This window comes from Papio anubis, chromosome 17 (genome assembly GCF_008728515.1).
Source record: "Papio anubis isolate 15944 chromosome 17, Panubis1.0, whole genome shotgun sequence".
Taxonomy (NCBI): Eukaryota; Metazoa; Chordata; class Mammalia; order Primates; family Cercopithecidae; genus Papio; species Papio anubis.
Genome location: NC_044992.1, coordinates 34,127,416 through 34,153,576, shown reverse-complemented (window position 1 = coordinate 34,153,576; position 26,161 = coordinate 34,127,416). Strand labels below are relative to the sequence as shown.

Sequence of the window (26,161 nt, the reverse complement as noted above, 5' to 3'; positions counted from 1 at the left end):
CTGGCTCACATAAGTACCCACCACATATGTGCCTAAACATACCTCAGTCTCTTTCTTATCAACAGGTTCCCAGCTTGCTTCTGAAAGGCAGTCTTCACTGTGATCAGAGCCAAAATCCTCAGTATCGCTGCCATCTGACTCCTTCAAACATGTCTGATGAAAAGGCAAAGACAACAACATTATCTTCATCATCATTAACGCTTAGTGTTTACCATGTGCTAGGCACTGTGCTAAGTGCATTACATACATGAACTTATTTCTCATGACAGTCTTACAACGTATACTACTAATATCCCCATTTTACAAATAAGAAAATGAAGCCACAGAGAAAGTTAAGAGCTGATATGTGGTAAAACTGGGATTTGAACCTAGTATTGTGGCTTCAGACTTATACTCTTACCAATATGCTACATTATAGCATAGAAACACTCTCTTGTTACGTTCTAAACCAGGGGTTGGCAAGCTACGGCCCACAGGCCAAACTAGCCCACTGCCTGTTTTTGTAAATCAGGTTTTGTTGGAACACAGCTGCATTCATTCATTTACATACTGTCTATGGCTGCTTTTTGTTTTGTTTTTGAGACAAGGTCTCGCTCTTTTGCCCAGGCTGGAATGCAGCGGCATGATCATGGCTCACTGTAGCCTCAACATCCTGGGTTCAAGAGATCCTCTGACCTCAGCCTCCCGAGTAGTTGGGACCACAAGCATCCGCCACCATGTCCAGCTAATTTTTTTGTAATTCCTGTAGAGATGGGGTTTTACCATGTTGCCTAGGCTGGTCTCAAACTCCTTGGCTCAAGCGATCCACCCACCTCAGCCTCACAAAGTCCTAAGACTACAGGCATGACCCACTGTGCCTGGCCTATGGCTGCTTTTGCACAACAGCAGAGCTGAGTAGTTGCAACATAGACTGTATGGCCCACAAAACCTAAAATAGTTATTATTTGGCCCTTTACAAAAAAAAAAAAGGTTTGTTGATTACTGTTTAAAGCACCAGAGAAGTGAGAAGCAGGCAAGTGGGGAGCACCTTAACAGAAGAAAGGAAAGTGTCTGAAAATGGCAAGATACCATGGGGAGGAAGCTGGCTCCTAGAAGCTCCCCAAGGACTATGGTGCCAGAACCTGAGGCTGCCCAACACTGCACAGCCTACATAGTCTTCATCTCTCACCTAGATTATTCCAAAATGACCTTACCAGCCTCCCAATCTGGGTCTCAACTGACTCATTAAAATTGTACACTGTTGGGCCACGCACAGTGGCTCACACCTGTAATCCCAGCACTTTGGGAGGCTGAGGTGGGCGGATCACGAGGTAAGGAGATTGAGACCATCCTGGCTAACACGGTGAAACCCTGTCTCTACTAAAAATACAAAAAAAAAAAAAAAAATTAGCCGGCCGTGGTGGCAGGCACCTGTAGTCCCAGCTACTCAGGAGGCTGAGGCAGGAGAATGGCGTGAACCCGGGAAGGCGGAGGTTGCAGTGAGCTGAGATCGCGCCACTGCACTCCAGCCTGGGTGACAGAGCGAGACTCCATCTCAAACAAACAAACAAACAAACAAACAAAAAAATTGTACACTGTTGCAAGAGTACAAGAGTCATTTTCTTAAAGTACAACTCTGATCATATTATGCACTGGCCTAAAATTTTATTGCCTTAAGGGTAAAATCCAAACAAGAAGGGCACTCAAGCTGACCCTTCTAATCTCCACCTACTTCTCCAATGTCAGCTCCCACCACCCTATCTGTCTCTTACAGCCCCAGTGTAAGTGTGTATGCATGCATGTACACATATACACTCGCATGTCCCATCCTTTTAAGCCATATCATTGGAGTACCTATTACCACGATGCTTCTGCAAATGGTGTTTCCTTTTCACTGTCTACCTAGCTAAATATCACACATTCTTCAGCACTCAGCTCAAGCATTACCTTCTCAAGAAAGCCTTCCTTGACGTTTCACTCCATTCCAGCCCTCTAACACCCGATGCCTCCTCAATCATAGCACTTAAAAACATCATTCTAATTGCTTACTTGTTTTTCATCCTATAGTCCAGGCACCTAACTCAGTGGCACACAGCAAGTACCCAACGAATAAATGCTGAATGGAGGGAAGGCTGGATGAACAGACTAAATAATGGGTGTATGGCAGTTGGTGACTACTTACAAAATCATCCTCATAGTCCATGGGAGGCTCTGCTGGAGGGGCACAGCAGTGACGGATATCCAGCCTCATCTGAAGCTCACGCACCTGTCGACGTAGCTGCTCTACCTCTTGCTTGTACCCTGCTTCGATTTGCCGTAACCTATGCTGGATCACATCCGTGGGAAAGGGGAGTCCATCATCATCCAAATAGAGAGGAGGCACTGGAGAAGGACAGGTCAGTGGAACAGGCTTTGTGCTAGAGACTTGCTTTGGGTGACTGGACAACCACATCCGGTTCTTTCCTCCTGGGCCAGTACAATGTCCATTGGAATGACTAGAACAGACAGGTGACTTCATACCTTCTCTCTGAGCCCACTGGCCCCCAAAGCAGGGCCCCGTGGCCCGCATCTGCTTACTGTTTGGCCTCTTGCTACAACAGCCATAGGAAAGCAGCCGCCGAGGGGTGGCCTCCCCACTTGGGAATGAAGTCACCATCCCTTGGAAGCTGTCCCAGTTGGACCCTAGAAAAGAGAACTCACTAATCTGGCTCTGAGAAATTGGCTTCCGGACCAATTCCAATGGCATTTTCCCAAAGCGAGGATTTTCCAATAACTGCCCATTCCTATTATTTCCTCTTTTACCAATGTCTTCCTCCCCATGAGTCAGATCTGGCAGAGAACTCGGTTGCTCCTGGTGGAAGATACTTGCCACAGACCCTGAGGGATCTTGGTTAAGGAAGTCAGCCCTTGGGCCTAGAGGAGTTTGGCAGGCAGCACTTGGTGGGTTGCAAAGGGTGCTGAGGCTGTGATCGAGAACACATTTGTAGGGCACACCTAGCATGGAGTCTGGCTGGGCCTGTTGGGGCGCACCTGTAGGAGAGTCCTGGGAAGACTCAGGAAAATTACAAACTCCATCACACTTGTTAGAAATGACCTTGGAGAGTGCACTGACAGCTTCTGTTTCAGGACAATGTTCAGGTGGCTCCCCTGTGCCATCTAAAGTCCTACCCACCTCATTCTGGGCAGAAGGGTTGGGAGCTGGTCCCTTAGTCTCTTCCAGGACTTTGATCTCAGGATCAGAGGTGTTGCTCTTCATTTCCCGAGGCACTGTGGTATTAAGCAATTTGTAACTTGGAGAACAGTTTTTGTGACTCTTGAAAGGTTTATTGCTCAAGTAGTCTTTCTGGCTGCTGGGCAGAGGAGGAGGAAGACCCACTTCTCCCACAGTCTGCTGAGGACCTCCTACCCCAGAGTCCACAAAGGTTGTCTCTGATCCCTCAGGATTGCTGTGCCAGGGCTCCAGGCCTACCCTGACCTCCTGACAGTGGTTATTCAGGTTAGGGTCACTGGATGTACGAGTCAGGGGGCTGCTTGTGTCACAGGCAGAAAGAAGATCATCCATGGATCTGGTTTTAGGTAATCTGGAATGACAAATATAACACCTCCGGGTCAGGAGATGGGCACTTGCAATACAATATATGGAGCTGAATCAGTGGAGCAATATCAAAGCCAGAGTTTAGAAAAAATGACACTTAAGAACACTTAAGTTTAACAATAATGACCCTTAAGATCACAAATAACCAATGTTCACTGAAAGTTTACTCTGTAAAAAAAGTGTAAGACATGGACCCTGTCCTCCGGAACCCAAAAATCTATCCTCAGCTTTTGTCAGCACTCAACCTACCAGTCTCCCTGGGCAATCTCAACCACTACAATGGTTTCAGCTGCCTTCTATGCCAATGCCTTCTGAATCTACTGTTCCAGCCAGGACTATACCCGAGACTCAAACCCAATATCTCACTGCCTCCATCACAATAAAACAGAAAGAAGATGGGTTTTGGAGCTAGAACATATTGGCTCTGACACTAATTAGCTACATGACTACAAATAAGTAAATTAACCTCCCAGATACTTGGTCTCTCCCTTTATACAATGATGATAATAAATCATACCTTGTAGAGATGCTACGAGAATTCAAAATATAGGCAACCAACCACAAACATAATAACCACAAACTTTATTAAGACAACACAACTCCCTCAGCACTGCTCTTTATAACCACTTAGCAGCGGTGTGCTCCTCTGATTCCCAAGGCCCCATGGAAACTTCCCCTGGTATATAGCACTCAGAGTTCTAGAGGCATTCATATATACCAGATGGGTTAAGGGACATTTTCAAGAATGGCCATCCTGATTATTAATGCAGTTCAAAGTCCTTAGAGCAATGAAAACTTGAGGGAAATTCACCAGGGAAACAGTAGAGACTTCACTGGCCTCCTATTTTTAGATGGCTCAGTCAGTTCAGTCCATGTGGAAAAATCCCCCAAAGGCAGAGTTACAACGCAGCTTATTTTAAGTAATTGATTTTTGAAACTTAAAATAAATGTTGTATACATATTTGATATAACTTTTATGACCAATTTTGATTTTTTTTTAATGGTATGAAATTCCAGGAAGGCAAAAACAGTCGTTATAATTAGAGTTCCTGGAGTCCCATAGGCAGGGCTCAAATCCCAATTTAACAACATCTTTGCTGTGTGACTTTAACTTCTCTAAGCCTCAGATCCCTCATCTATGGAATAAAGGTTAAAGTACCTAGCTCTTAAAGCTATTATGAAGATTAAACAAAAGAATCCACATCAAAGCACATTGCTCAGTACTTCCTATAACACATTATTGCACATCATTGTTTACTTGTTTAACTCCCTCTGCTGAAGTGTGCTGATGGCAGGACTCTGTCTTATTTGAATCCCCAGCACCTAGCACACTACCAGGGGCAAATGACTTGAGAAATGAATGAATGAGCTCAAAATACCACATCAACTTTCCACTGCTAGGTGCCAATTGAATGTGTGATATACATCAGGCATCTTGGTGGATCTTCTTAGACATCCAGACAACCAGGGTCCACCCAAGACCTAATGCATAAGAATGGCCAAGAGTGAGGCCCAGTGATCTGTATTCTTTTAAGTGCCACAGCTGACTTCTTTCTTTTCATTTTATTATGGAAACTTTCAAGCATACAAAAGAAGTAAAGAATATGCCGGGCACAGTGGCTCACTCCCGTAATCTCAACACTTTGGGAGGTCAAGGCAGGCAGATCTCTTGAGGCCAGGGGTTCAAGACCAGCCTGGCCAACATGGTGAAATGCCATCTCTACTAAAAATACAAAAACTAGCTGGGCGTCGTGGTGCACACCTGTAAACCCAGCTCCTACTTGGGAGGCTGAGACATGAGAATCGCTTGAGCCTGGGAGGCAAGAGGCAGAGGTTGCAGTGAGCCGAGATCGCACCACTACATTCCAGCTTGGGTGACAGAGCAAGACTGTCTCAAACAACAACAACAAATAGAAGCCTATAATTAACTCCGATGTGTTCTTCATCCCAATTCAAATAACTGCCATCCTCCACAACTCATTCTATGTGTACCAAAGGTTAATCAGCAATGTTGACAGAGATAATAATACCTGAGTTTAGAACAAAGAGAGAGAGCTCATCCAGCTAGGTGGTCAAGGAAGGCTACACAGAGAGGGTAGGATTTGAGATGGGTATAGAAGAATGTGTTTATGACTTTAATGGAAGGATAAGAAAAAAGACAGTAGAACATTTTTGATCTAGGGAAAGGTAGAATCAAAGGTAAGTCAGGTCAGTTGTTACAGAGACCATTCCCTTTAAAATCTTTATACCAGTTATTTCTCCAAATCCACTCTCCATCTTGAGCTGCCTACAACACACCTCCTTCTTTGCTGTCAACTAATATTTCAATCCCAATTTCCCTGTATCTCCGCTTTCTCCCCAAACTGGCTTGTCTTCTCGACTTTTCAATGTCTATTAGCGGTACTAATATTCTCCTACTTTCTAAGCTCAGATACTTGGGACCCAAAGTACTTTTCACTTCTACTCTTCAACTTTCAATCAATTCTGTAGCCTGCCAATGGTTCTCTATAGTGCTTCTAAATTTAATCCTTCCTCTTTGCCAGGGACTCTTCCCCTCATACCTAAACTACTACAGCAGTGCTGGCTGGTCTCTGTGCCTCCAGCTACCCTGTACTCACTGATTAGTTCTCCAAGGATCCCACTGTCAGAAGATCACAGTGACTTCCTGTAGTGACTTCCTATTGACAACTGAATCAAAATAAACTCTTTACTGTAATGTTTAAAGCCTTCAATGCCCTCAATGACCTGTCTTATATTTCTTTCTATTCCTTAAAATAGCCCCTTCTCAACCCCTGCCAGCCACAGAAGTTCTTTTTTAAAAAAAAAACTACCTCTCGCCCAGGCGTAGTGGCTCACTCCTATAATCCCGGCACTTTGGGAGGCCAAGGTGAGCAGATCACTTGAGGTCAGGAGTTCGAGACCACCTTGACCAACATGGTGAAATCCCGTATTAAAAATACAAAAATTAGCCCAGCTACTATTACTAATACAAAATTAGTAATCCCAGCTACTCAGGAGGCTGAGGCAGGAGAATCAGTTGAACACGGTGGGCAGAGGTTGCAGTGAGCTGAGAAGATCATGTGACCGCACTCCAGCCTGGGCAATGGAGCAAGGCTCCATTTCAAAAAAAAACCCTACCTCTCATGTATCTATTTCCTTTGGACCCCTCTCCACTAACCTTGTTACTAAGCTCACAACTACCTTTATTTCATTCATTTGTCCAGTTTTTTTTTTTTTTTTTTTTTTTGAGACAGAGTCTCACTCTGTCACCTGGGCTGGAGTGCAGTGGCACCATCTTGGCTCACTGTAACCTCCTCCTTCCCAGGTTCACGCCATTCTCCTGCCTCAGCCTTCTGAGTAGTTAGGACTACAGGTGCCCGCCACCACGCCCGGCTAATTTTTTTTTTTTTTTGTATTTTTAATAGAGATGTGGTTTCACCATGTTAGCCACGATGGTCTTGATCTCCTGACCTTGTGATCCGCCCGCCTTGGCCTCCAAAAGTGCTGGGATTACAAGCATGAGCCACCACACCCAGCCATTTGTCCAGTTTTAAGTAAATTTTTACTTGAGTAAATTTATTTAAATTTACTTATGTGCCAGATTCTAAGCCAGATACAGAGAACACAAACAGACCCACAGTTCTTGTCTGGTCCTTCATGAAAATTTCCTGAGTAAAACAGCCACCAAATGACCCTTTTAAAACACACATCATTTCTCTAAAGCTTTGAACTATACACGTTTTTTTTTTTTTTTTTGAGATAAGGTCTCGCTCTATCACCCAGGCTGGAGTGCCATAGCACAATCACAGCTCACTGCAGCCTCGACCTCCTGGGCGCAAACCATCCTCCTGCCTCAGCCCGCCAAGTAGCTGGGATCACGGTGCACGCCACCATGCCTGGCTAATTTTTGTATTTTTTGTAGAGGTGGAGTTTTGCCACGTTGTCCAGGCTGGTCTCAAACTCCTGGGCTCAAGCAACCTGTGCACCTTGGCCTCCCAAAGTACTGGGATTACAGGCATAAGCCACTGCGCCCAGCCTAAACTACACACATTCTTATCTGCTTAGATGCTGGCTTAGAATTGTTCTCTAGTTGGCCGGGCGCAGTGGCTCACGCCTGTAATCCCAGCACTTCGAGAGGCCGAGGCGGGTAGATCACGAGGTCAAGAGATTGAGACCATCCTGGCCAACATGGTGAAACCCTGTCTCTACTGAAAATACGAAAAATGAGGGTGTGGTGGCGGATGCCTGTAGTCCCAGCTACCCTGGAGGCTAAGGCAGGAGAATCACTTGAACCCAGGAGGTGGAGGTTGCAGTGAGCCAAGATTGCGTAACTGCACTGCAGCCTGGTGACAGAGCGAGACTCCATCACAAAAAAAAAAAAAGGAATTGTTCTCTAGTTGCTCTGTGTCTTACCTTAGAGCTTAAAATTATCTTGAAAGTAGAACCAATATCTTCTATTTATTTGGTGTAGCCTACAAAACCTAGTACAGTAATAGGCAACTTGTAGGTATTAAAGAAACATTTGTTGAATTGATAAGTCAGATACTAAGTTAATGAAATGATTATTAAATGAGTCACAGAGCTTATTCAAAATTTGATTAAAAGTTATGACCCCTCTCCCAGGAAAAGTAAACCTATGAACCTATAGCCAAATTCTGCATAGTTTGGGGAAGGAAAAAAAATCACTGAATTCCTGAAACCTATCATGGTCCCCTTACAATGACTTAGTTCAAAAGACCCTCAAACCAGTAATTTGGGATGCTGGGTTTTTTGTTTTCCTTTATAATAATCAATAACATATGTCATATTTTAAAAACTTTTAGCCAGGATGGGCATGGTAGCTCACACCTGTAATTCCAGTGTTTCGGGAGGCCAAGGCAGGAAGATCACTCAAGGCCAGGAGTTTAAGACTAACGTGGGCAACAGACCCTGTCTCTACAAAAAATAAAAATTGGCACGTGCCTAATGAGCTAATTAGCTACCTGGGAGGCTGAAACATAAGGATTACTTGAGCTCAGGAGTTTGAGGTTACAGTAAGCTATAATTGTGCCACTGTACTCCAACGTGAGTGACAGAACAAGACCCTGTCTCTTAAAAAAAAAAAAAAAGCTCTCAGCCAATAAGCAAATATCAAAATTTGAGAGAGAGATATATATCCTTTGAGCATAGTATTTTCATTTATCGGGCAAAAATACTAGCACAAATGCAAAAATATGCATACAAAGTAACCCTACTGGCCAGGCGCAGGAGCTCACACATGTAATCTCAACACTTTGGGAGGCCGAGGTGGGTGGGTAACTTGAGGTCAGGAGTTTGAGACCGGTATGACCAACATAGTAAAACCCCGTCTCTACTACAAATACAAAAATTAGCCGGGCATGGTGGCGCATGCCTGTAATCCCAGCTACTCGGGAGGCCGGGGCAGGGGAATCACTTGAACCTAGGAGGTAGAGGTTGCAATGAGCTGAGATTGTGCTACTGAAGTCCAGCCTGGGCAACAGAGCGCAACTCTGTCTTTAAAAAAACAAAACAAAACAAAACAAAACTACAAAGTAACCCTACTAAACTATGTACTTAAAAATGGTGTGGATGTTAAATAGCATGTGTATTTCACAATTTTTTTTTTTTTTTTTTGAGACGCAGTCTCGCTCTGTTGTCCAGGTTGGAGTGCAGTGGCGCGATCTTGGCTCACCGCAATCTCCGCCCCTCAGATTCAAGCGACTTTCATGCCTCAGCCTCCCAAGTAGCTGGGATTACAGGTGCCTGCCACCATGCCCGGCTAATTTTTGTATTTTTAGTAGAGACAGGGTTTCACCATGTTGGCCAGGCTGGCCTTGAACTCCTGACCTCAAGTGATCTGCCCGCCTCGACCTCCCAAAATGCTGGGATTACAGGCGTGAGTCACCATGCCCAGCCTGTATTTTACAATTTTTTAAAAAGTTACACATACAAGGATGTTCACAAAAGCACTCCCTGTAATGATTAAAAAAAAAAATGGAAATTACCTAAATGATGAATAGGAATCTGGTTATATAAATTGTGGACTACTCTGAAGCCAATAAAAACAAGAAAAGAAATTTAGATGTGCTGTTATGAGAAGACAATCTAATACAAAGTGGGAAAAACAAGTTGCAGAATATGCAAAAAAGTAAAAAGGGTATGTAAAAATATTCTGATTTTATTTATAAAAATGTTTCCATATGAGAGCATGAGTGTAGATTTACTCTATGTAGAGATAAACATCTGGAAAGACACATAACAAATGTTAATAGTGGACACCTGTGGGGACAAGGATCCTAAGGGATTTTCTACTTTCATACTGACTATTTTTTTAAAAACAAGAAACAGGAACTACTCTCATAATTTAACCAACACCATCTCACTTCCCCCCAAAACATTCAGCCAGAAGATGACTAATTTTATGTCTCCCTTTTAAATTCTGGCCTTTTTCTGACGGAGTAATATAAGGCCATCCCCCTGCTGGGAACCCATTTCCCTGAGAGTCAGATGTTTCTAGAAGCTAATGCTGGACACAACAAAGGTTGCTACTAATACAGCAAGCTCTCCGTGCCCTGTACCAGTGAACAAAAATCAAGACCATTCTCACAAACCTTCCTAAAACAGTCCTTTCTGTTTTGTTCTCTCCCCTGCTTGGGTATATCATACAGGGTGATAGCAGCTCCTTCAGGAAAAAAAAGTATCCAACCTTATCTTCAGGGGACCTTGAAAATACACAGAGTGCACTCCAGGCTGGCTACAAGTCTTGGCCAAGCTTTTCCTGCAAATGACTCAAGAAGTTGCTTTTAAATACCTCAGAAAGAGGCCGGGCATGGTGGCTCACACCTGTAATCCCAGCACTTTGGGAGGCCGGGGCAGGTGGATCATCTGAGGTCAGGAGTTCGAGACCAGCCTGGCCAACATGGTTAAACCCCGTCTCTATTGAAAATACAAAAATTCGCTGGGTGTGGTGGTCGGCGCCTGTAATCCCAGCTACTCGGAAGGCTGAGGCAGGAGAATCATTTGAACCCGGGAAATGGAGGTTGCAGTGAGTTGAGATTGCGCCACTGCACTCCAGCCTGGGTGACAAAGCTAGATTCCGTCTCAAAAAAAAAGAAAGAAAGATAGAGAACATTTAGATGAGATGGGAAACAGTTATTGCTTTCCTAGTGGAGAGAGGAGAAAGGAAGAAGGGCTTTTCTTACCTGTCCAGAGAGCGGCCAGAGAACTCCTGGCTCTGGGCCACTGGGGAAAGGTAAAGATCCATGTTTTCCTCCCCAAGTGTGCATGGAGATGATGCTGGCAGATAAACAGCCGTCCAGAGGTGCAGGGCCCGGACATGACAAACAGGATGCAGGACCTAGGGAAGCAGCCCAATACTAGTGCTTTGTCAAGAGTCTCTGGTCCCTTTTCTTTCCCTAAGCCCTTGACTCTACATTTTCCCTACTGATTCAGCTCCTTCTCCCTATAGGTTTCTAAATAGCACCTATAGGAAAAGGGCTGAGACTCACCATGTCTGAGCTGGGTGTGTAGAGGAAGTTATGAAAGTTTTTATTGCCAGCTCGAAGGAGCGCCCACACAGAGCAGGTCCGCTTGTAGATGTTGCGCTTCTCTCGCTCACAGGGGTTGTTGGCCAGGAAGGTGCCATAGAGGCAGGAGTATGTGTGTTGCACCAGTTTTACCTAGAAGGCAGAGAGAGCTTGCACCTGGGGGCCTCAGGCTGTCATTCCCCCCATCCCTCTTGTCACAGGGTTTAGGACTTACCAGGAATGCTTCATTAAATTCAAACAGGCAGGGGAACTGCTTAAGCAACTGATGAACAGAATCAAGCCACTGGAGGAACACAGGGCATTGTTCGTTTTGGTCCTCCACATTCTCTTGGTGGCCACAGCGATCTCCAAACTTGTGCCCAAAATCCAGCCAGTCAGACTCCACTAACACTTGGAAGCCCTGCAAAAAAAAAACTATTCAAACATAGGGCCTCTCTGGAAACGCTGATGTGCTGCTCTCCCGGGAACTGCCCAAAGCAGGGAGCTGGCAGCTTCAAAGAAAACTAGGACTGGACCTAGAAGAGGACTAAAAGCCACCAATTTTCCAAAGCTTTGGGAGTTGAAAAAAAAGGAAAAAAAAAAGAGCCACCAATGTCCTCTACTGAAAGATTCCTAGGACAGATCCAGAGGGCTCAACACCTTCCCTCCTCCCACATTCCCTCTGGTCTTCCCACCCAATTCCTCTCAATACCTCCAACGTCCTGTAATATGGGTCCAGTAATATTTTGGCCAGGGCTACGATCTGCGGTGTGCGGTCCCAGCCATCGGAGCAGTGTACCAGCACAGGCCGGCCTTCCCGGTCTACTGTATTTGCCACCAGCACAGCTGCTTTTAGCATTACCGACAAGTGCTGCAGCCATTTGGTACTCTCCAAAGCCGACAACCAGCTACACAAGAGCAGAAATCAAGTCGGTCACAAAGGGAGCTGAGGCCACAACAGTCTCTCCTTCATCCACAGCCAGCCCTACCCAACAAAGTCCCCAGTGAGAACTGAAACAAAGAGGTACAACCCAGGGCCTTTTGGACAAGAGGTATCTAGCAGGAAGGTAGGGAAGACAGGACCTGCAGCAGATAAGAGCTTATGAGGCTCAAAAGAGGAACTGGGAAGCATCACATGCGCACTCAGCCATTTTCTCTCCCCAGTTCTCTGTGTTCTTTGAGTAGAACAACTGATCCAAACTAAAGGAATTCAATGTCCTGTGACCACGCCAAAGTGTTGGCTGAGAAGTGGAAGGGTTCTTGGAACTAGCCCATGGCACCCAACTCCACCCAGGCCCTCAGGTCTCCTGCTCTCCGAACTTCTCATCTCCCCATCTAATCTTCCAAGAATAAGAGGTACTGGGTAAGGAATGAGACTGGAAGGAATCCGAGCAGGGAACACCTACTTGCTAGGATCCGGCATCTGGCTACACACAGCCCGGAGGTACTGAAAGCTGTTCCGGATGGCATGGATGTTGGCCATTCCCATGAACACGACCTCACAGTTGGGATAGTACTCTGTAGACATGACAGGAGAGTGGGACGTAAAAGCACGTCCTAGGCTGGGCGCGGTGGCTCACGCCTGTAATCCCAACACTTTGGGAGGCCAAAGCAGGTGCATCACCTGAGGTCAGGAGTTCGAGAACAGCCTGACTAACACAGTGAAACCCCGTCTCTACTAAAAATACAAAAATGAGCTGGGCATAGTGGTGGACACCTGTAATCCCAGCTACTTGGGAGGCTGAGGCAGGAGAATTGCTTGAACCTGGGAGACGGAGGTTGCAGTGAGCCGAGATCGCGCCACTACACTCCAGCCTGGGTGACAGAGCGAGACTCCATCTCAAAAAAAAAAAAAAAAAAGCACGTCCTGGAAACAGGCATCCAGGACAAGAGTGGTCCCTGGTGGGCAAAGCTTCCCTGGCCAGGCAGAGCACTCCAGCATGGGAACTAAATACAGTTTTGAAATCTGAATCACACTTGTATCTCTGGAGACTCAGGTGCCATATACTAATAATAGTAACAGTAATGACAGATGATAGTAGTACTTAGAAAGACAATATATGCTAAATTCTCAATAAATAGTAGCTGCTCTGCAGCAATACTTTTATATATACAACTTCTTTTTCTTTTTTGAGACAGGGTCTCATGGTCACTCAGGCTACAGTACAGTGGCATGATATCAGCTCACTGCACCCTCTGCCTCTTCAAGCGATTCTCATGCCTCAGTCACCTGAGTGGCTGGGATGGGACCACAGGAGTGCACCACCATGCCCAGCTAATGGTTTGTATTTTTGATAGAGGCGGGGTTTCACCATGTTGCCCAGGCTGGTCTCGAACTCCTGAGCTCAAGTCATCCGCCTGCCTCTGCCTCCCAAAGTGCTAGGATTACAGGTGTGAGCCACTGGGCACAGCCTACATAGGCAACTTCTAACCATCCCAACAATTTTGCAAAGTTTGTAACACCCCCTTCTTGTAAAACTGAAAATAAAGCTTGGACAGATTAAGCAACTTCAGCATAGTCATAGTCATAGCCATAGCTAGTAGGTAGCAAAGTTATGATTCCAAGCCAGGTTTGTTTGGGCTCTTTCCACTATACAAACGGCCCCCAACCCCCTCCTCACCAAAGCCACCCACAGCACAGGCTGGTTGCAGACACCAGGATAAGAGCAATACCTTCGCATTCACAGCCTCCACCCTTGGCCCGGTTGGCCACTGCTGCTGTGTAGGATCGCGCATCCAGGATCAGCAGCTTCTGGGGGGCTGCTGTGCTCTCCACTCCAGAGCATGCAGTCAGAGAGGAATCTAAACACATAGCAGCAAGGAGCCCCTGAGTCAGCCAGCCACCCAGCCTCCTGCTGGCCCTCTGGCACTCCCTCTCAGAAGGCAGAACATGCAACTACAGACCCCTCACACTCCACAGCTTCCGACAAGGCAGGGACCCCAGCACCCCGTGTGCGATCATCTTCCCAGACTCTCACTGAGGACTCCCTGGGAGCCAATCAAGTCAAGGAGGGGGCCTGCTCCCTGGGGGGTTAGCATCATCCACACCTTACCAAAGTCTGCATCACACGCCTCGCTGGTATCATTATTCCCGGTGTTGAGGGAGCCCCCAGTGGCCCTTGTCCCCGGGTCCAGGGCACAGGCTTTAGCGATGGACGTGACCAGATACTCATCATCAGCATTGCGCCAGCCCCACCAGCTGATCTCTGGCTGGCTGCAGCGGGCAATGGCAGCCCCATTGCGCAAGTGTCTGACAAAACAGAAGAAACCGTAATGCCCTTGGCATTCGAAGCCTCCAGAGGCCTACCTCAGGGGGTTAGACCAAAGTCTCTAGAGCCAGCAGGGGCTACCCACTCATCCAGGCCATAACAGCAACCAAAAGCCCCAGCATCTCTAGCAGGCTTCACAGTTTACAAAGCACCATCACATATTTTCTCAAATGGGCTCTGTACGCCCAAAGTGACCTTGACTCATCAAATATGCACAGCAACTGCTCCAGGTACAGACACCCAGCAGGAGAACAAGGCCTGGCTGAGCCAAGAACAGGAACAATTCCAAACTTCAGGGTTACTTCCTGTCTCACTCTATTTTAGCTACAATATTCTAGTGCAGAGATCAGCAAACATTTTCAGTAAAAAGTCAGACAACAAATTTTTGGCCTTGTGGGTCACAACCAGTTTCTGTCATGTATTTCTTCTTTGTTTTTTTAAAAATAGCCCTTTAAAAATGTAAAAACCATTCACAGCTTACAAGCCGTTTTATATAATAGACTATGAGCCAGATTTTGTCTGCAGGCCAGTTTGCCAACTCGTGTACCAATGTTTACACACACACACATACACACACACACACTCTCTCTTTCTCTCTCTCTCTCTCTCTCTCTCAAAAAAGGAGGGGAATGAATAAACTCCCTAACAGCCTTATTCTTAGGAGAAAAAACTAAGATAGTTTTTGTTTTAAAATTATTTTATACTTCCCCATAGTGTCAATTCCCAGTCAGCCAGGTTACCCAAAACCTCCAATACTGACTCTTTCCTTGTTGCGTAAGAAATGGCCTCCCTACTTCCCGGCCCCACTGCCTCACCTATACACAACCACGGGGATCCGCTTCCAGGAGCGGAAGGAAGCCACATTCTCCAGCTCTTTGTCAGTGATCCACACAGGAACCAGCAGCTTCTGGGGGTAACTGGGGCACAATCTGAAAAGAGACCAGGTGGGGGTCACCGCACTGGGTCTAAAACATGTGACGACAGGATCCCTGGGGATGGCCTTGTGGGAAGAGAAACCAGAAGCCTTCCTCCCTCACAGACTCAGAAGCTGTGCCCACCACGCTTTATCCAAACACGGAAGCCGTTTGGTGTGGAAGGAGTTTTGGTCCCCAACCCTCTCACTTGTAGTTGCTGTTGATGTGTGAGACTCTCCAGACGTTCTGCAGGTCAAAGCCCATCCTTGCAAGCTCCGCCTCCTGCCGACAACGTATGTGCTCACCTGCAACAGAGCCCCCATGATGGTTAGCTTCCCAGAGCACCGATGTGCAGGAGTGGAGGAGGGATGAGAACCAAGGGGTAAGAAGCAGCCTCCCAAAGAAAATAGACTGGCCTCACCTGGCTGACATAGGTGAGTGTGCTGGTCCTCCTCAGTCAGCCCCAGGCACCAGGCATGGTAGGCAAAGGCAAAGAGGTCCTCAGGCTTGGCAGGTCTTGCTGTGGCTCGGCTTAGCCGTGAGAGCCACTCTTGGCACTGCTTGAAAGTGGAGAAGTGACACCTGCCGGGCAAGAAGCCACAGGCCTGGGTGAGGCAAAGTGCAGTTGTGCCATGGAGCTATCAGGGTCAAAAACACAGCCACAGGAAGGCTGTGAAGAGAGGCTGCAAAGCAAGAGGCAAAGCAGTGGGGACCCGGGGTGGGGGAATGAGGGACACTGACCAACACCCAACAGAAGTTGTCTCTCGTGATAATTCTCTTCCCAGGAACTCCTGTGTTTGAGGCATACTTATCCTCTCGAATGGGGCCCTACTGTTTCTTGTGTCAAATCTAAATGCTACCACATGGCCCTGAAAGTCTGCACTCCTTGTCCCTACCCTAATGGACCAGTGTTATCTCCCATGACTCCCTAACTCAAACCTTCTGCTTCAGGCTGGAAGTCCTGCTCACATCCTTCCCATCTCCTTGGTTTATCTTCTGCTTGATAATGTCTCCTCTCTGCCTAGCCACATCCTACTGATGCTTTGAAGATAGTTTCGGTCTCACCTCTTCCTTGAAGACTTCCCAGCCTACTCTATTCCAGAAACTCCTTCCTCTCTTGATTCTTAATGTGCTTGGAATATATATATATACACACCTTTTTTTTTTTTTTTGAGAGAGGGTCTTGCTCTTGCTCTGTTACCCAGGCTGGAGTAGTGGCGCAATCACAGCTCCCTGCAGCCTTGACCTCCTGAGCTCAGGCAATCCTCCCAACTCAGTCCCCTGAGTAGTTGAGACCATAATTGTGCAATAACTTTTTAAATTCTTCGTAGGGACAGGGTCTCTCTATGTTGCCCAGACTGATTCTTGAACTCCTGGGCTCAAGCGATCCTCCTGCCTCAGCCTCCCAAAGTACTGGGATTACAGGTATGTGCCACTGTGCCTGGCCTGCTTGGAGTACTAAGCACCACATTTTCCCATAGCATTGCCACATGTTAGGTCTTCCAGCAGCTAGAGTTTAGCCTCCTTGAGGGAAAGAGCAATGTGAATGTTCCTCTGAATGCCCCACAGACCTGAGCACATGGTAGGCTCTAAAGTGGGTATCCTTTTAATAAACCTTGGAGTCATCCCAGATTCCTCTTTCTTTCATTTCAAATCTGTCAGCAAATCTTGTCATCTCCACCTTCAAAATACACCCAGAATCTGACTGCTTCTCACTGCTTTGGCTGCTACCACCTCAGACAGGCCGCCATGATCTCTCATCTGGGCAACTGCAATAGCTTCCTAACTAGCCTCCCAGTTTTTGCTTTTGCTCTTGCCCCCATTCTTTCATCTAGTCTCAATAGAGCAGCCAGCGTGATTCTGTGAAACATTAATCAGATCACATCACGCCTTTGCTCAAAATCCTCCAGTGGTTTTTCAGTTCCCTCAAAGTAAAAGCCAGTCTTCATGACAAAATGTCTGACACCCCGCTTTGTTCTCAGATCTTGTAATCCACTACTCTCACCCACAGGCACTCTACTCCAACCACACCAGCCTCCCTGCCAGTCTTCCAATAGGCAGGCACACACCCACCTCAGGGCCTTTGCACTTGCCATTCTCTCTCTCTGGCACATTCTTCCCCCAAATACCCACATGGCCACTTTCTTCAAGTCTTGACTCAACTGCCACCTTTTTGGTGCAGCTTCTCTGATCACTTTCGTTTTGTTTTTTTGAGACAGGGTCTCACTCTGTCACCCAGGCCAGAGTGCAGTACTGTCATCACAGTTCACTGCAGCCTCAACTTCTCAGGCTCAAGAGGTCCTCCCATCTCAGCCTCTTGAGTAGCTGGGACTTTAGGCACACATCACCACACCTGGCTAATTTTTTATATTTTCAGTAGAGATGGGGTCTCGCCATGTTGCCCAAGCTGATCTTGAACTCCTAAGCTGAAGCAATCCTCCCACGCATCACCACACCTGGCTAATTTTTTCTATTTTTAGTAGAGACAGGGTCTCACTATGTTGCCCAGGCTGATCTTGAACTCCTAAGCTGAAGCGATCGTTCCACCTTGGTCACCCGAAGTGCTGGGATTACAGGCGTGAACCACCGCGCCCAGCCTAATTGTTTTACAATCTTCACCCTCATAGCACTCCATATTCCCTTTCACTGCTTTATTTTTTTTCCTTTACATTTACTATCATTTCACAAATTTTACTTATTACTTATGGTTGGTATCTCTTCATTGGGATGTAAGCTCTCTGAGAAGGGAAAATTTTGTCTATTTGTTCCCTGCTATATCCCCAGGGCTTAAAACAGTCTGGCATTGAGTAGGGTACTCAATACATGTATATCAAACGAATAAATAAATAAACCAACAATAATGGGAATGCTCTGTGCCAGATACTGTCCTCGGTGCTTTCATACACATACACATTATCTCACTTAATCCTTACGATGACTCCATGAACCAAGCATTACCCCCATTTTTTCAGGTCAAGATACTATGGGTCAGTACACTGACCTCCCAACCCAGAACATGGTCTTCACCTTTTCTTCCAACTGGGGAAAGTGAGGCAGGATCTTTCCTCTCTCGCACCAGAGAAACCCTGCAGCACAGAGATCTGGACAAAACGAGGGCCAGGGGACCTGAGTGAGGCCCCGTTGTTCTCACCTCACCACTTTGGAGTCCTTGCAGGAAATGTGCAACTGGAACATATCACGGCTCTCCACACTGTCAATCATCCGGAGGGGGACCTTTAGAGGAAGGGCAAACTGAAGCTCAGACTCCCCACTGGGTATCACTCCTTACCCTCACCCTAGTCTAGGCACTGATGTATCAATAGCAGGAAGGAAACCAACATTTACTGAGGGTCTGTTAAGCACCTGGTAACTGTACGGAGTCCTCTGCATATGTGATCCCAATTAATGATCCCAATAACCCTGCACGGCAGGTGTTTTCAGCCCGTATTATTGAGGAGAAAAATCAAGCCTCAGTTAGGTGACTTGACCAAGGTCACCCAGCTGGTCAGTGGCAACACAGGAAAAGAGCCCAGGTTTGTCTGACTCCAAAGCCTGTGTTCTTCCAACAATGCCACTGTGCTCCTTAGAAGGGCCAGTAATAGAATAATGGAAAGAGAGAAGAGGAGAAAGGAGAATGAGCCAGAAACAGAGCTATAGCTAGGAAAATGAGGCAGGAAAACATGAGGTCAGAGAGAAAGAGAAGGGATCCCCAAGTTTTTTTTTTTTTTGAGACGTAGTCTCACTCTGTCACTCAAGCTGGATAGCAGTGGCACAATTTCGGTTCACTGCAACCTTCACCTCCCGGTTCAAGAGATTCCCGCACCTCAGCCTCCCGGGTAGGTGGGATTACAGGTGCGTACCACCAAGTCCGGCTAATTTTTGTATTGTTAGTAGAAATAGAGTTTCACCATGTTGGCCAGGCTGGTCTCAAACTCCTGACCTCAAGTGAACTGCCCACCTTGGCCTCCCAAAGTGCTGGGATTACAGGCGTGAACCACTGCGCCCGGCCTCCAACTTTTTTAACGACATGATCAAGGAGAGCTTTGGAACAATCCCACCTTGTTCCACCAGGCTAGAACCTCATAGGGATTCTAGCTTAGGGGTAGAAGAACAATACAGAAACTCACGTTGATGACAGAGTCCTTGAATTTGATATGCAGCCGGTAGTTAGAGATGGCAATGAGGGCATCGGCTGCCCGGCCCAGGAACTCTACTCCCTCACCCTGCAGCACTGTGAAGGGAACCTGTCAAGGGGCAGAGAAACCTTCAGTCCAAAGTGAGTGACCACCTTATCTTCCTCTACAGCCCCTGATCTGTGGGATCCCCTCTGGAAAAGGCGGACCAAGGCCGGAGAGGAGAGTTCTCTCCACAGTAACAGCACCAGGCAACAGCTGTACAGGAAAGCTCCCTTTCCTTCCCCGGGGTCAAAGGCTCCAGGATACACAGACAAACCCTCCTCCTCCAGAGACCAGGGAACAGGAAGCCAGAGCTCTGGTACCAGATCCCCTTGAGGATTTTTGGGAGAAGGGAGGGTGTTTTTTAACTAGGCAGGGAGCCGCATCTACCCTGGCCCCCAAATCCTCCTTACCTGAAGATTCTCCTCCTCCTTCACTAGTTCCTTGGGGGGGAACAGATCCTTGGCTTGGATGTACTCCAGGCTGGGGGGCCCCTCCTCACCCTGTAGGAAGGCCACAGTCCTAAGTCACCAAGCTCCACTTAGCCCATCAGGCTCATTCTGCTTCCCTCCCCACCAAGAAATCCACAGATAACCATAAACACACCGCTAAAGGTTCTGGTCACCAGAGAAGGGAAAAGAGATCTGACTTGGCTGGACACAGGGAAGGGTGAAATGGAGAGAGTATCAGCCTATTAAGCCTAAGGAAAGAGTGAGGCCCCAGGAGGAATTGGGAATCTGTACTCTTCAAAGAAAGACTGTCCTACAGAACCAACATTTCAAAAATGGAGGAGAGAAAACTAAGGAAAAGAAAGACTATTTTCCTTAGACTCGTGTAAGGGTAAGGCAGGAGTGGGGATGGGAAAGTGCTGTCCTGAGGAAAAGGAGCCAGGTGTGGCAGCTAGTTTTAGAGAGGAGGGAAATCAGGCGCCTACAGCCACTGAAGCTTCAATCTGGTGGGTGAAGGAGACAAAGAGGAGTGGGTGGGGGGATTCAGTCCCACGCCTCTAGAGGGCCTTCACCGATGCTTTCAAAAGGAAGACGTGTTTGGGAGCTGGGCTTATCTTCTTGTTAGACCCACACTGCTGACAAGCCCCCATTACCTGCCAAGTAACCTGCCCTGCCTGCTAATCAGAGGGGAATTCCTGAGGAATACCCACAGCAAGCAGAAGGAACTCCCCTCCCAACCACCAGGGAGGGGACCTGAGGGGATCCACGCGCCTGGGAGGAGCCAGGAGACCCAAGGACAGCCAGGAGAGAGAGAGAGAGGAGGCCTGGCAGACACCCACGGGGAAGGTGGGGGGGGACAGCTGAGAGGACAGATGGGGGAAGCTGGGAAGGAGCATCAGCCAGAGCGGGAGGAGGGGAGGACCGGGAATGATGCAGAGGTACGGAACCCTGCAGAGACAGGGAAGATGGAAAAGAGAGGCTGTCTGGGGGACAGTCAAGGAGAAAAGGCTGGCATGTCAGGTGAGGGATGGAGTGGTGGAAGAGGGAAGGGACTGGAGCCCCGAGCCAGCTCACAGACATCCTGTGCTCCCCGACCAGCTCCCTAACATCCCATTCAGCCTACTGGCCACATCCCACATCTCCAAGCAAGGATTCAGCGGGTGGGACCAAGATGGAGAGGCGGAGGTAAAGAGATGTACCCCTGCAGGGCGGGGCCTAGAGATCTGCAGTCAAGGGCAGCGGCTGCGGGGCCAGGATGGACCACAGAATTTCCATTCCTGGCCTTCGACCATCTCCGGCACCCAAAGATAGAAGCAAGTCCAAGAAATAAACGGGTTAACCCACCTTCCCCGCCCCAAACGTTCGGAGCCGGGCCAGGGGCCTTGGGAAGGGGGATGGGCTGAAATCGAAGGCTGACCCAGGGCGGGGCTGCGGGTGTCTCCTAGGCCCCCAAAGGCAGGGTGGGCACTTACGAAGCAGCTAAGCATGGAGCAGGAGACGCGGGCGGTCAGGCTCATGGTCGCGGGCGGTCTGGGCGAGCGTACATGTCCCCGGAGCCGCTGCGCTGCCCGCCAGCCCCGAGCGCCGGCCGCATCCCGGCTGCGGGGCTCGCCAGGTGCAGCCGCGGCGGCCAAGAGGGTAGGGCGCTGGTGGCGGGGCCTCCGTGCCGCTCCCGCGCGCCTCTCCCCTACTCTCCACAATGGAGCGGGCCCAGCTCCGCCCTCCCGCACGAGCGCAGAAGGGAGGAGAGCCAGGCGCGAGGAGAGCCCGGGACCGCGGCGGGAAGGCGGAGGCAGGGGCGGGGCGGCTCCGCGGGCCCCGCCCACAAGTCCAGCCTCCTCCCTCCCCGCTGACCCTGGGCCTTGTAGGAGGGCGTACCCTACTCCAGGGACCTTTAGGAGCTTTCAGGAACATGGGCTACGGGACCGCCCACATCTTCTCATTTCCCTTCTTCCCAGGTGAGCCACCCCGTGCCCTCTTACAAAACCATCCCCACGCCCTCCCCTCCTAAGCTCCCCCGACGCCTGCTCTGGATCCCAAGGTGGAGCTCACCTGCCCGCTACCCATTTGCTTCCTCCTTTCCCTCCAAAACCACTACCCACCATGCCCCTGCCCATCAGGGTCCTTCAATCCTGTGACTTCGTTAAACCCTTCTTTCCCCTTAGAATGGTGCCAGGTTAGTCATTCCACGCTCCTGGAAAGGGAAATGAGCTTTTTATCCAATACCCCTACCCAACCCTAGTCCTTCAGCTCCATCTGTCCCTTGTTTCACATTCTGATCTCTGCGTAATAAAGTCCTTCTTGGAGGAGAAGGGATTTCTCAGTCTAGGAAAGAGAAGAGCTAGAAGTATGGACCACAGAAGGTATACAAAAAAATGAAACTTGAAACCCAGGAGCAGCGGAGTAGAGAGTTGGGTAGAGGGCCAAGGGGAGCAGGAATAAGGGGCTCAAAATGTCACCAAGAGTCACAGAGGGAGCTGACTGGAACCCCAAACTTCCTGCACCTGGTAACTTTCAGACACCAGGGCTTTTGTCTTGTTTGGGGGAGAAGGGAGTAATAAAAGAAAACCTGACATTTTATTAAGCACCTACAATGAACTCGCGAGTTTCTAACATTATCTCACTAAAACCTTTCAACCCCCAAGAAGTAAACCTTATCTTGTCTTACTGGTGAGACTCAAGCTTAGAGAGAAAGTATGTAATTTACCTAAGTGGTGGTGCTAGGATTTGAAATTAGATGAAGCTGACTCTGAAGCCCATGCTCTTTTCAGGGTAGCCCAGAAGAGAAAAAGAGGAGCTATCTGTCGGTGGGGGCCAAACCCAGCAGGCTTTCTGAGAAGAGACTGAACCAATAGTGCACACATCAAATCCACATGTCTATGGAAGGAAGGGAGGGAAGGAGAAAATCCTCTCATCTACTGAATTCTTTAACCTGCCCCTAAGCACAAGGGACACCTAAAAGAAACTGAAGAGATACCACCAGGTTAAGGGCCTGGTCTGGGCCAGGGCCTGCAGCTCTCTAGGCCTTTCCCATCTCACTGCCTCCTCCTAGCTCTCAGGAGTTAAGGGCTTCCCTGGACTTGGGGTGAGAGAAGGGCCGTTACAGTTAATGGAAAATTAATAGGATCATTGTAAACCACCTCTGGTGATATTCTGGGCACCCTGGAAGATGCTATCCTGCTAGATATTCAGTCAGCTGTCATCCGTAGTGGCTTAACAGCAGCACCCTGGAACTGGAGAAGCCCCACAGTTTTGGTGGAGTCACTCCTGATATAGCATCCACAGTATTCAAAGGACCCACCAGAAGTCCAAGGATTTTGAGATAAAGAAGGCCTGGCTTTTCAGACCAGAACACAGAGATTCTACCGGGCACCCAAGAAAAGCAAGAAGAGGGCTGTTATGAAGGGTTAATAGAGCCAGTGGTGGGTAGGGAGTATGAGGAAAGTATGGGGCATAGCACATGCAGAAAACGATTTCTAGAAGCTTCCAGTCCTAGTGCTGTATTCTGGCTGATGTTGTGTAATCTAAAGAAACCCTAATTTATCTCCAGGGCAGATGAACCTGTTTAGGAGCTGAACAGGGTAGCCTGGAGCTCAAGGTCTAGGAGAGGTGGGGCAGTTTCACAGAGAAAGACACAAGGATTACAGAAAACACAATGGCCTGAGGAAAGACAGGGTACTCACCATTCTACCGTGGCAAGGGTCCTGGCTGCCTGCTTCTCACTGTAAGGAGACAGGGAACATAAAAGTAAAGGGCCCCATTAACACTACCATAGAATCAACAAATGCCACACATCTACCCCGACCTTCTCTACAACTCTTATTCTTCTCCCTCGCAGAGACTCCAGTCTCTCCACAAGTCACCATGCCAGAGAGAGGCAATGGGAGCTACATGGGGAGAAAGCAACAAGTGATCCTGCAGGGCATGAAGTCAGCCACGAAGTTCTGGAGCAGGAATGAGTGTCATCCAAGATTATTCGGCAGAATTCAGGAGTCCTGATTCCCAGACGCAGAGGGAGAACACTTCTTTGTGGGGGAGCAGAACTGCCAACTCTGAAGAGACACAGGCTGCCCAACTGGGGCTCATTTTGGGCCCTGAATCTTTGGGTGAAGTGGCAGTAGTGGAAGGAGCATGAGTCCACAGGAATGTTTTGCCAGTTTCTGAGTCTGGGAGTAGTACCCACCTGACCTGTTTACTGGGGGCAGAGTCCAGAGTGGGACAAGAGGGAGGGGACCACAACCTGTGATCAGAGGGCAGCAGGGCTGCACAGGTCCTGCTGAGTATATTTGACACCAAGTGGGGTGGAGGTTATGGAGAGGAGGCCACACAACAGGGACAGAATCAGGCCAATCCAGGCCTTGGAGTCAGCAGCTGTCCAATGAGCCCAAGTAACAGGGATTTCAGGATGGGGCCTCCTAGGCTCACTTAGCGAGCCAGGCCCAGGTTTCACTGACACTTTCCTTCATGCCTGCTATCCTCGGGCAGTGCAGCAGAGCCCTACGGGAGGCTGCGGGGATAAAAGCCTCCATCTGTGGTCCTGCCCACCTCCCTGTTCACAGTATCCTCTTCCCTAGGCCATTCTCCCTCATGGGGAAACCCGCAAGAGACAAGCCAGAGGTGCTGCCTCACCGCCCACTGGCAGCAGCCCCAGGGAACGAAGGGAGGGAAGGAGGGACAAGGATCAGGCCTGGGAGGCCCAGGGTTTTCAGACCTAGGGGATCTGGTCCCGGAGGGCGGGCCAGGTTGGCAGGGGAGCCCAGGTGCCCAGGTTCTAGGGGCGGAGCCTAAAGACTGGGAGGCGGAGCCCCAAATGACAGAAGGCGGGACTCAGGAAAGCCGGTGGGGACCAGGGCGGGGCCGGGCAGGACGCGGTCGTTGCGGTTCCCAGGCTCGCAGTGCAGGGGGCACGGTGACTCACCCAGGCGGTGTCCGCCCGACCCTCTGAGGCCGCGCTCTTGCCACTTCCGTCTCCCGCAGCTGCTGAGGCCGCGCAGTCCCGACCCCACCACGGTGCCCCTCTCCTGAACCAATCATATCCCTAGCCTGTACCCGCCCTGGCCAATGGCCACGCCAAGTCCCGCCCTGCCCCCATCACGCAGCCGCCGCCCTCACTCTCGACCCCACTCATTGGTTGACTCGGGCAAACGCCCTCCCAGCCTTTAGCCAATCGGATACCGGAAGACAAGACTATACCTGGAGGAAGGAGGCGCGGCGCCGGAGAGGAGACGCGACCAATGGGAAATCACAGCGCGTCCTTGCGGCAGCCAGTAGGAGAGCAGTAAAGAGGGGGCTGCTGGCTACTGCTCTGGGGACCGGAAGTGGAGGCGGCTTGTCGCCTACTGGTAGCGCAATTAGAGGCGGGCATTGTAGGGTACAAGCCTTAAGCCACTTCCGGTGATGGCCCCGCCCTGGAGGTACTTCTCAAACAGATCCCCAGTGGCACCTCAGTTTATCCATTCCCGTTTTGGTTTCGCAGCTGTCATCCGGTCCCAACGCCAGAATAGGAGAAAAACCTGCAGGCTAGGAGAGAAGGGAGGGCTGGGCCTGAGGTTCAGTCTTGGTCGTCTCCGACTGGCAGCGCTGGGATTTCCCAGCCTTCGTGTGTCTTGATGGGTTCCTCCAACACTCACTTTGTACGGATAAACGACCCTGCCGTTCTTCACGACCTGCATTGTGCTGCCAGTCCTGAGTGAAGAACTCTCATCCCAGAGTTGGGAAACCTGGATCTGAGACTGCCAGCTAGCTGCGGCCTCCTAGTCTGTAAAGGGAAGGGAGACCAGGGCGCTCCCGAGGACCCGGCTTATCGCCCCCTGCCTTTCTTTCCCGGGGACCCAGAACAGACCACAAAACGGAGGGTGGCCGCTGGAGGTCGCTGTGGCCCCGCTATACCACCAACCGACAGAAATGGAGAACAGTTGATTCAGATTCAGCTGATATTCTCAGGTCTGGAGTGGGCCTGAGCGCTTTAATACCAAGCCCCGGGGCCAATGGGTCCTTACCTATCTTTGTTTATAGAACATTGAAACTTCAGTACAGTTGGTAAGTTCCAGGAAGACAGGAACTTTGCACTACTTTAACTCCAGGGTCTAGAACAGCCTGCAACCTAGCAGATGCTGTAATTTTTTAAATTAAATACTGAACTCCTGTAGGGCGGTGATTGTGTTTTTATTCATTCCCAACACTTACTATAGTGTTTGGTGATTACAATGCCTGCAGCATTTGTTCAAAGCCCTATCACAGGCTTTCTACAGTGT

General features: G+C 48.9%; 1 protein-coding gene across 9 annotated transcripts in view; it reads right to left on the bottom strand.

Moving 5' to 3' along the window:
• MTMR4 (myotubularin related protein 4) overlaps positions 1 to 26,050 on the bottom strand; it is a 29,270-nt gene extending 3,220 nt beyond the window's left edge. The window contains exons 1-18 of one of the 9 annotated variants that reach the window (XM_017950656.1): positions 25,101 to 26,050; positions 23,591 to 23,629; positions 21,380 to 22,101; positions 19,872 to 19,961; positions 19,411 to 19,527; positions 18,435 to 18,517; positions 15,705 to 15,865; positions 15,492 to 15,588; positions 15,185 to 15,298; positions 14,154 to 14,350; positions 13,774 to 13,902; positions 12,507 to 12,618; positions 11,813 to 12,008; positions 11,336 to 11,521; positions 11,083 to 11,253; positions 10,777 to 10,931; positions 2,162 to 3,560; positions 43 to 153 (exon numbers count right to left, since the gene is read on the bottom strand). In XM_017950656.1, the coding sequence (XP_017806145.1) occupies positions 43 to 153; positions 2,162 to 3,560; positions 10,777 to 10,931; positions 11,083 to 11,253; positions 11,336 to 11,521; positions 11,813 to 12,008; positions 12,507 to 12,618; positions 13,774 to 13,902; positions 14,154 to 14,350; positions 15,185 to 15,298; positions 15,492 to 15,588; positions 15,705 to 15,865; positions 18,435 to 18,517; positions 19,411 to 19,527; positions 19,872 to 19,961; positions 21,380 to 21,424 (3,363 nt within the window). In that variant the 5' untranslated portion in view covers positions 21,425 to 22,101; positions 23,591 to 23,629; positions 25,101 to 26,050. Of the gene's footprint in view, positions 1 to 42; positions 154 to 2,161; positions 3,561 to 10,776; positions 10,932 to 11,082; positions 11,254 to 11,335; positions 11,522 to 11,812; positions 12,009 to 12,506; positions 12,619 to 13,773; positions 13,903 to 14,153; positions 14,351 to 15,184; positions 15,299 to 15,491; positions 15,589 to 15,704; positions 15,866 to 18,434; positions 18,518 to 19,410; positions 19,528 to 19,871; positions 19,962 to 21,379; positions 23,630 to 23,712; positions 24,764 to 24,825; positions 24,924 to 25,100 lie in introns of those variants that run through there. The other 8 variants (XM_021929095.2, XM_017950653.3, XM_017950655.3 and 5 more) reach the window with 8 other exon arrangements.
• Positions 26,051 to 26,161: the final 111 nt, after the last annotated feature.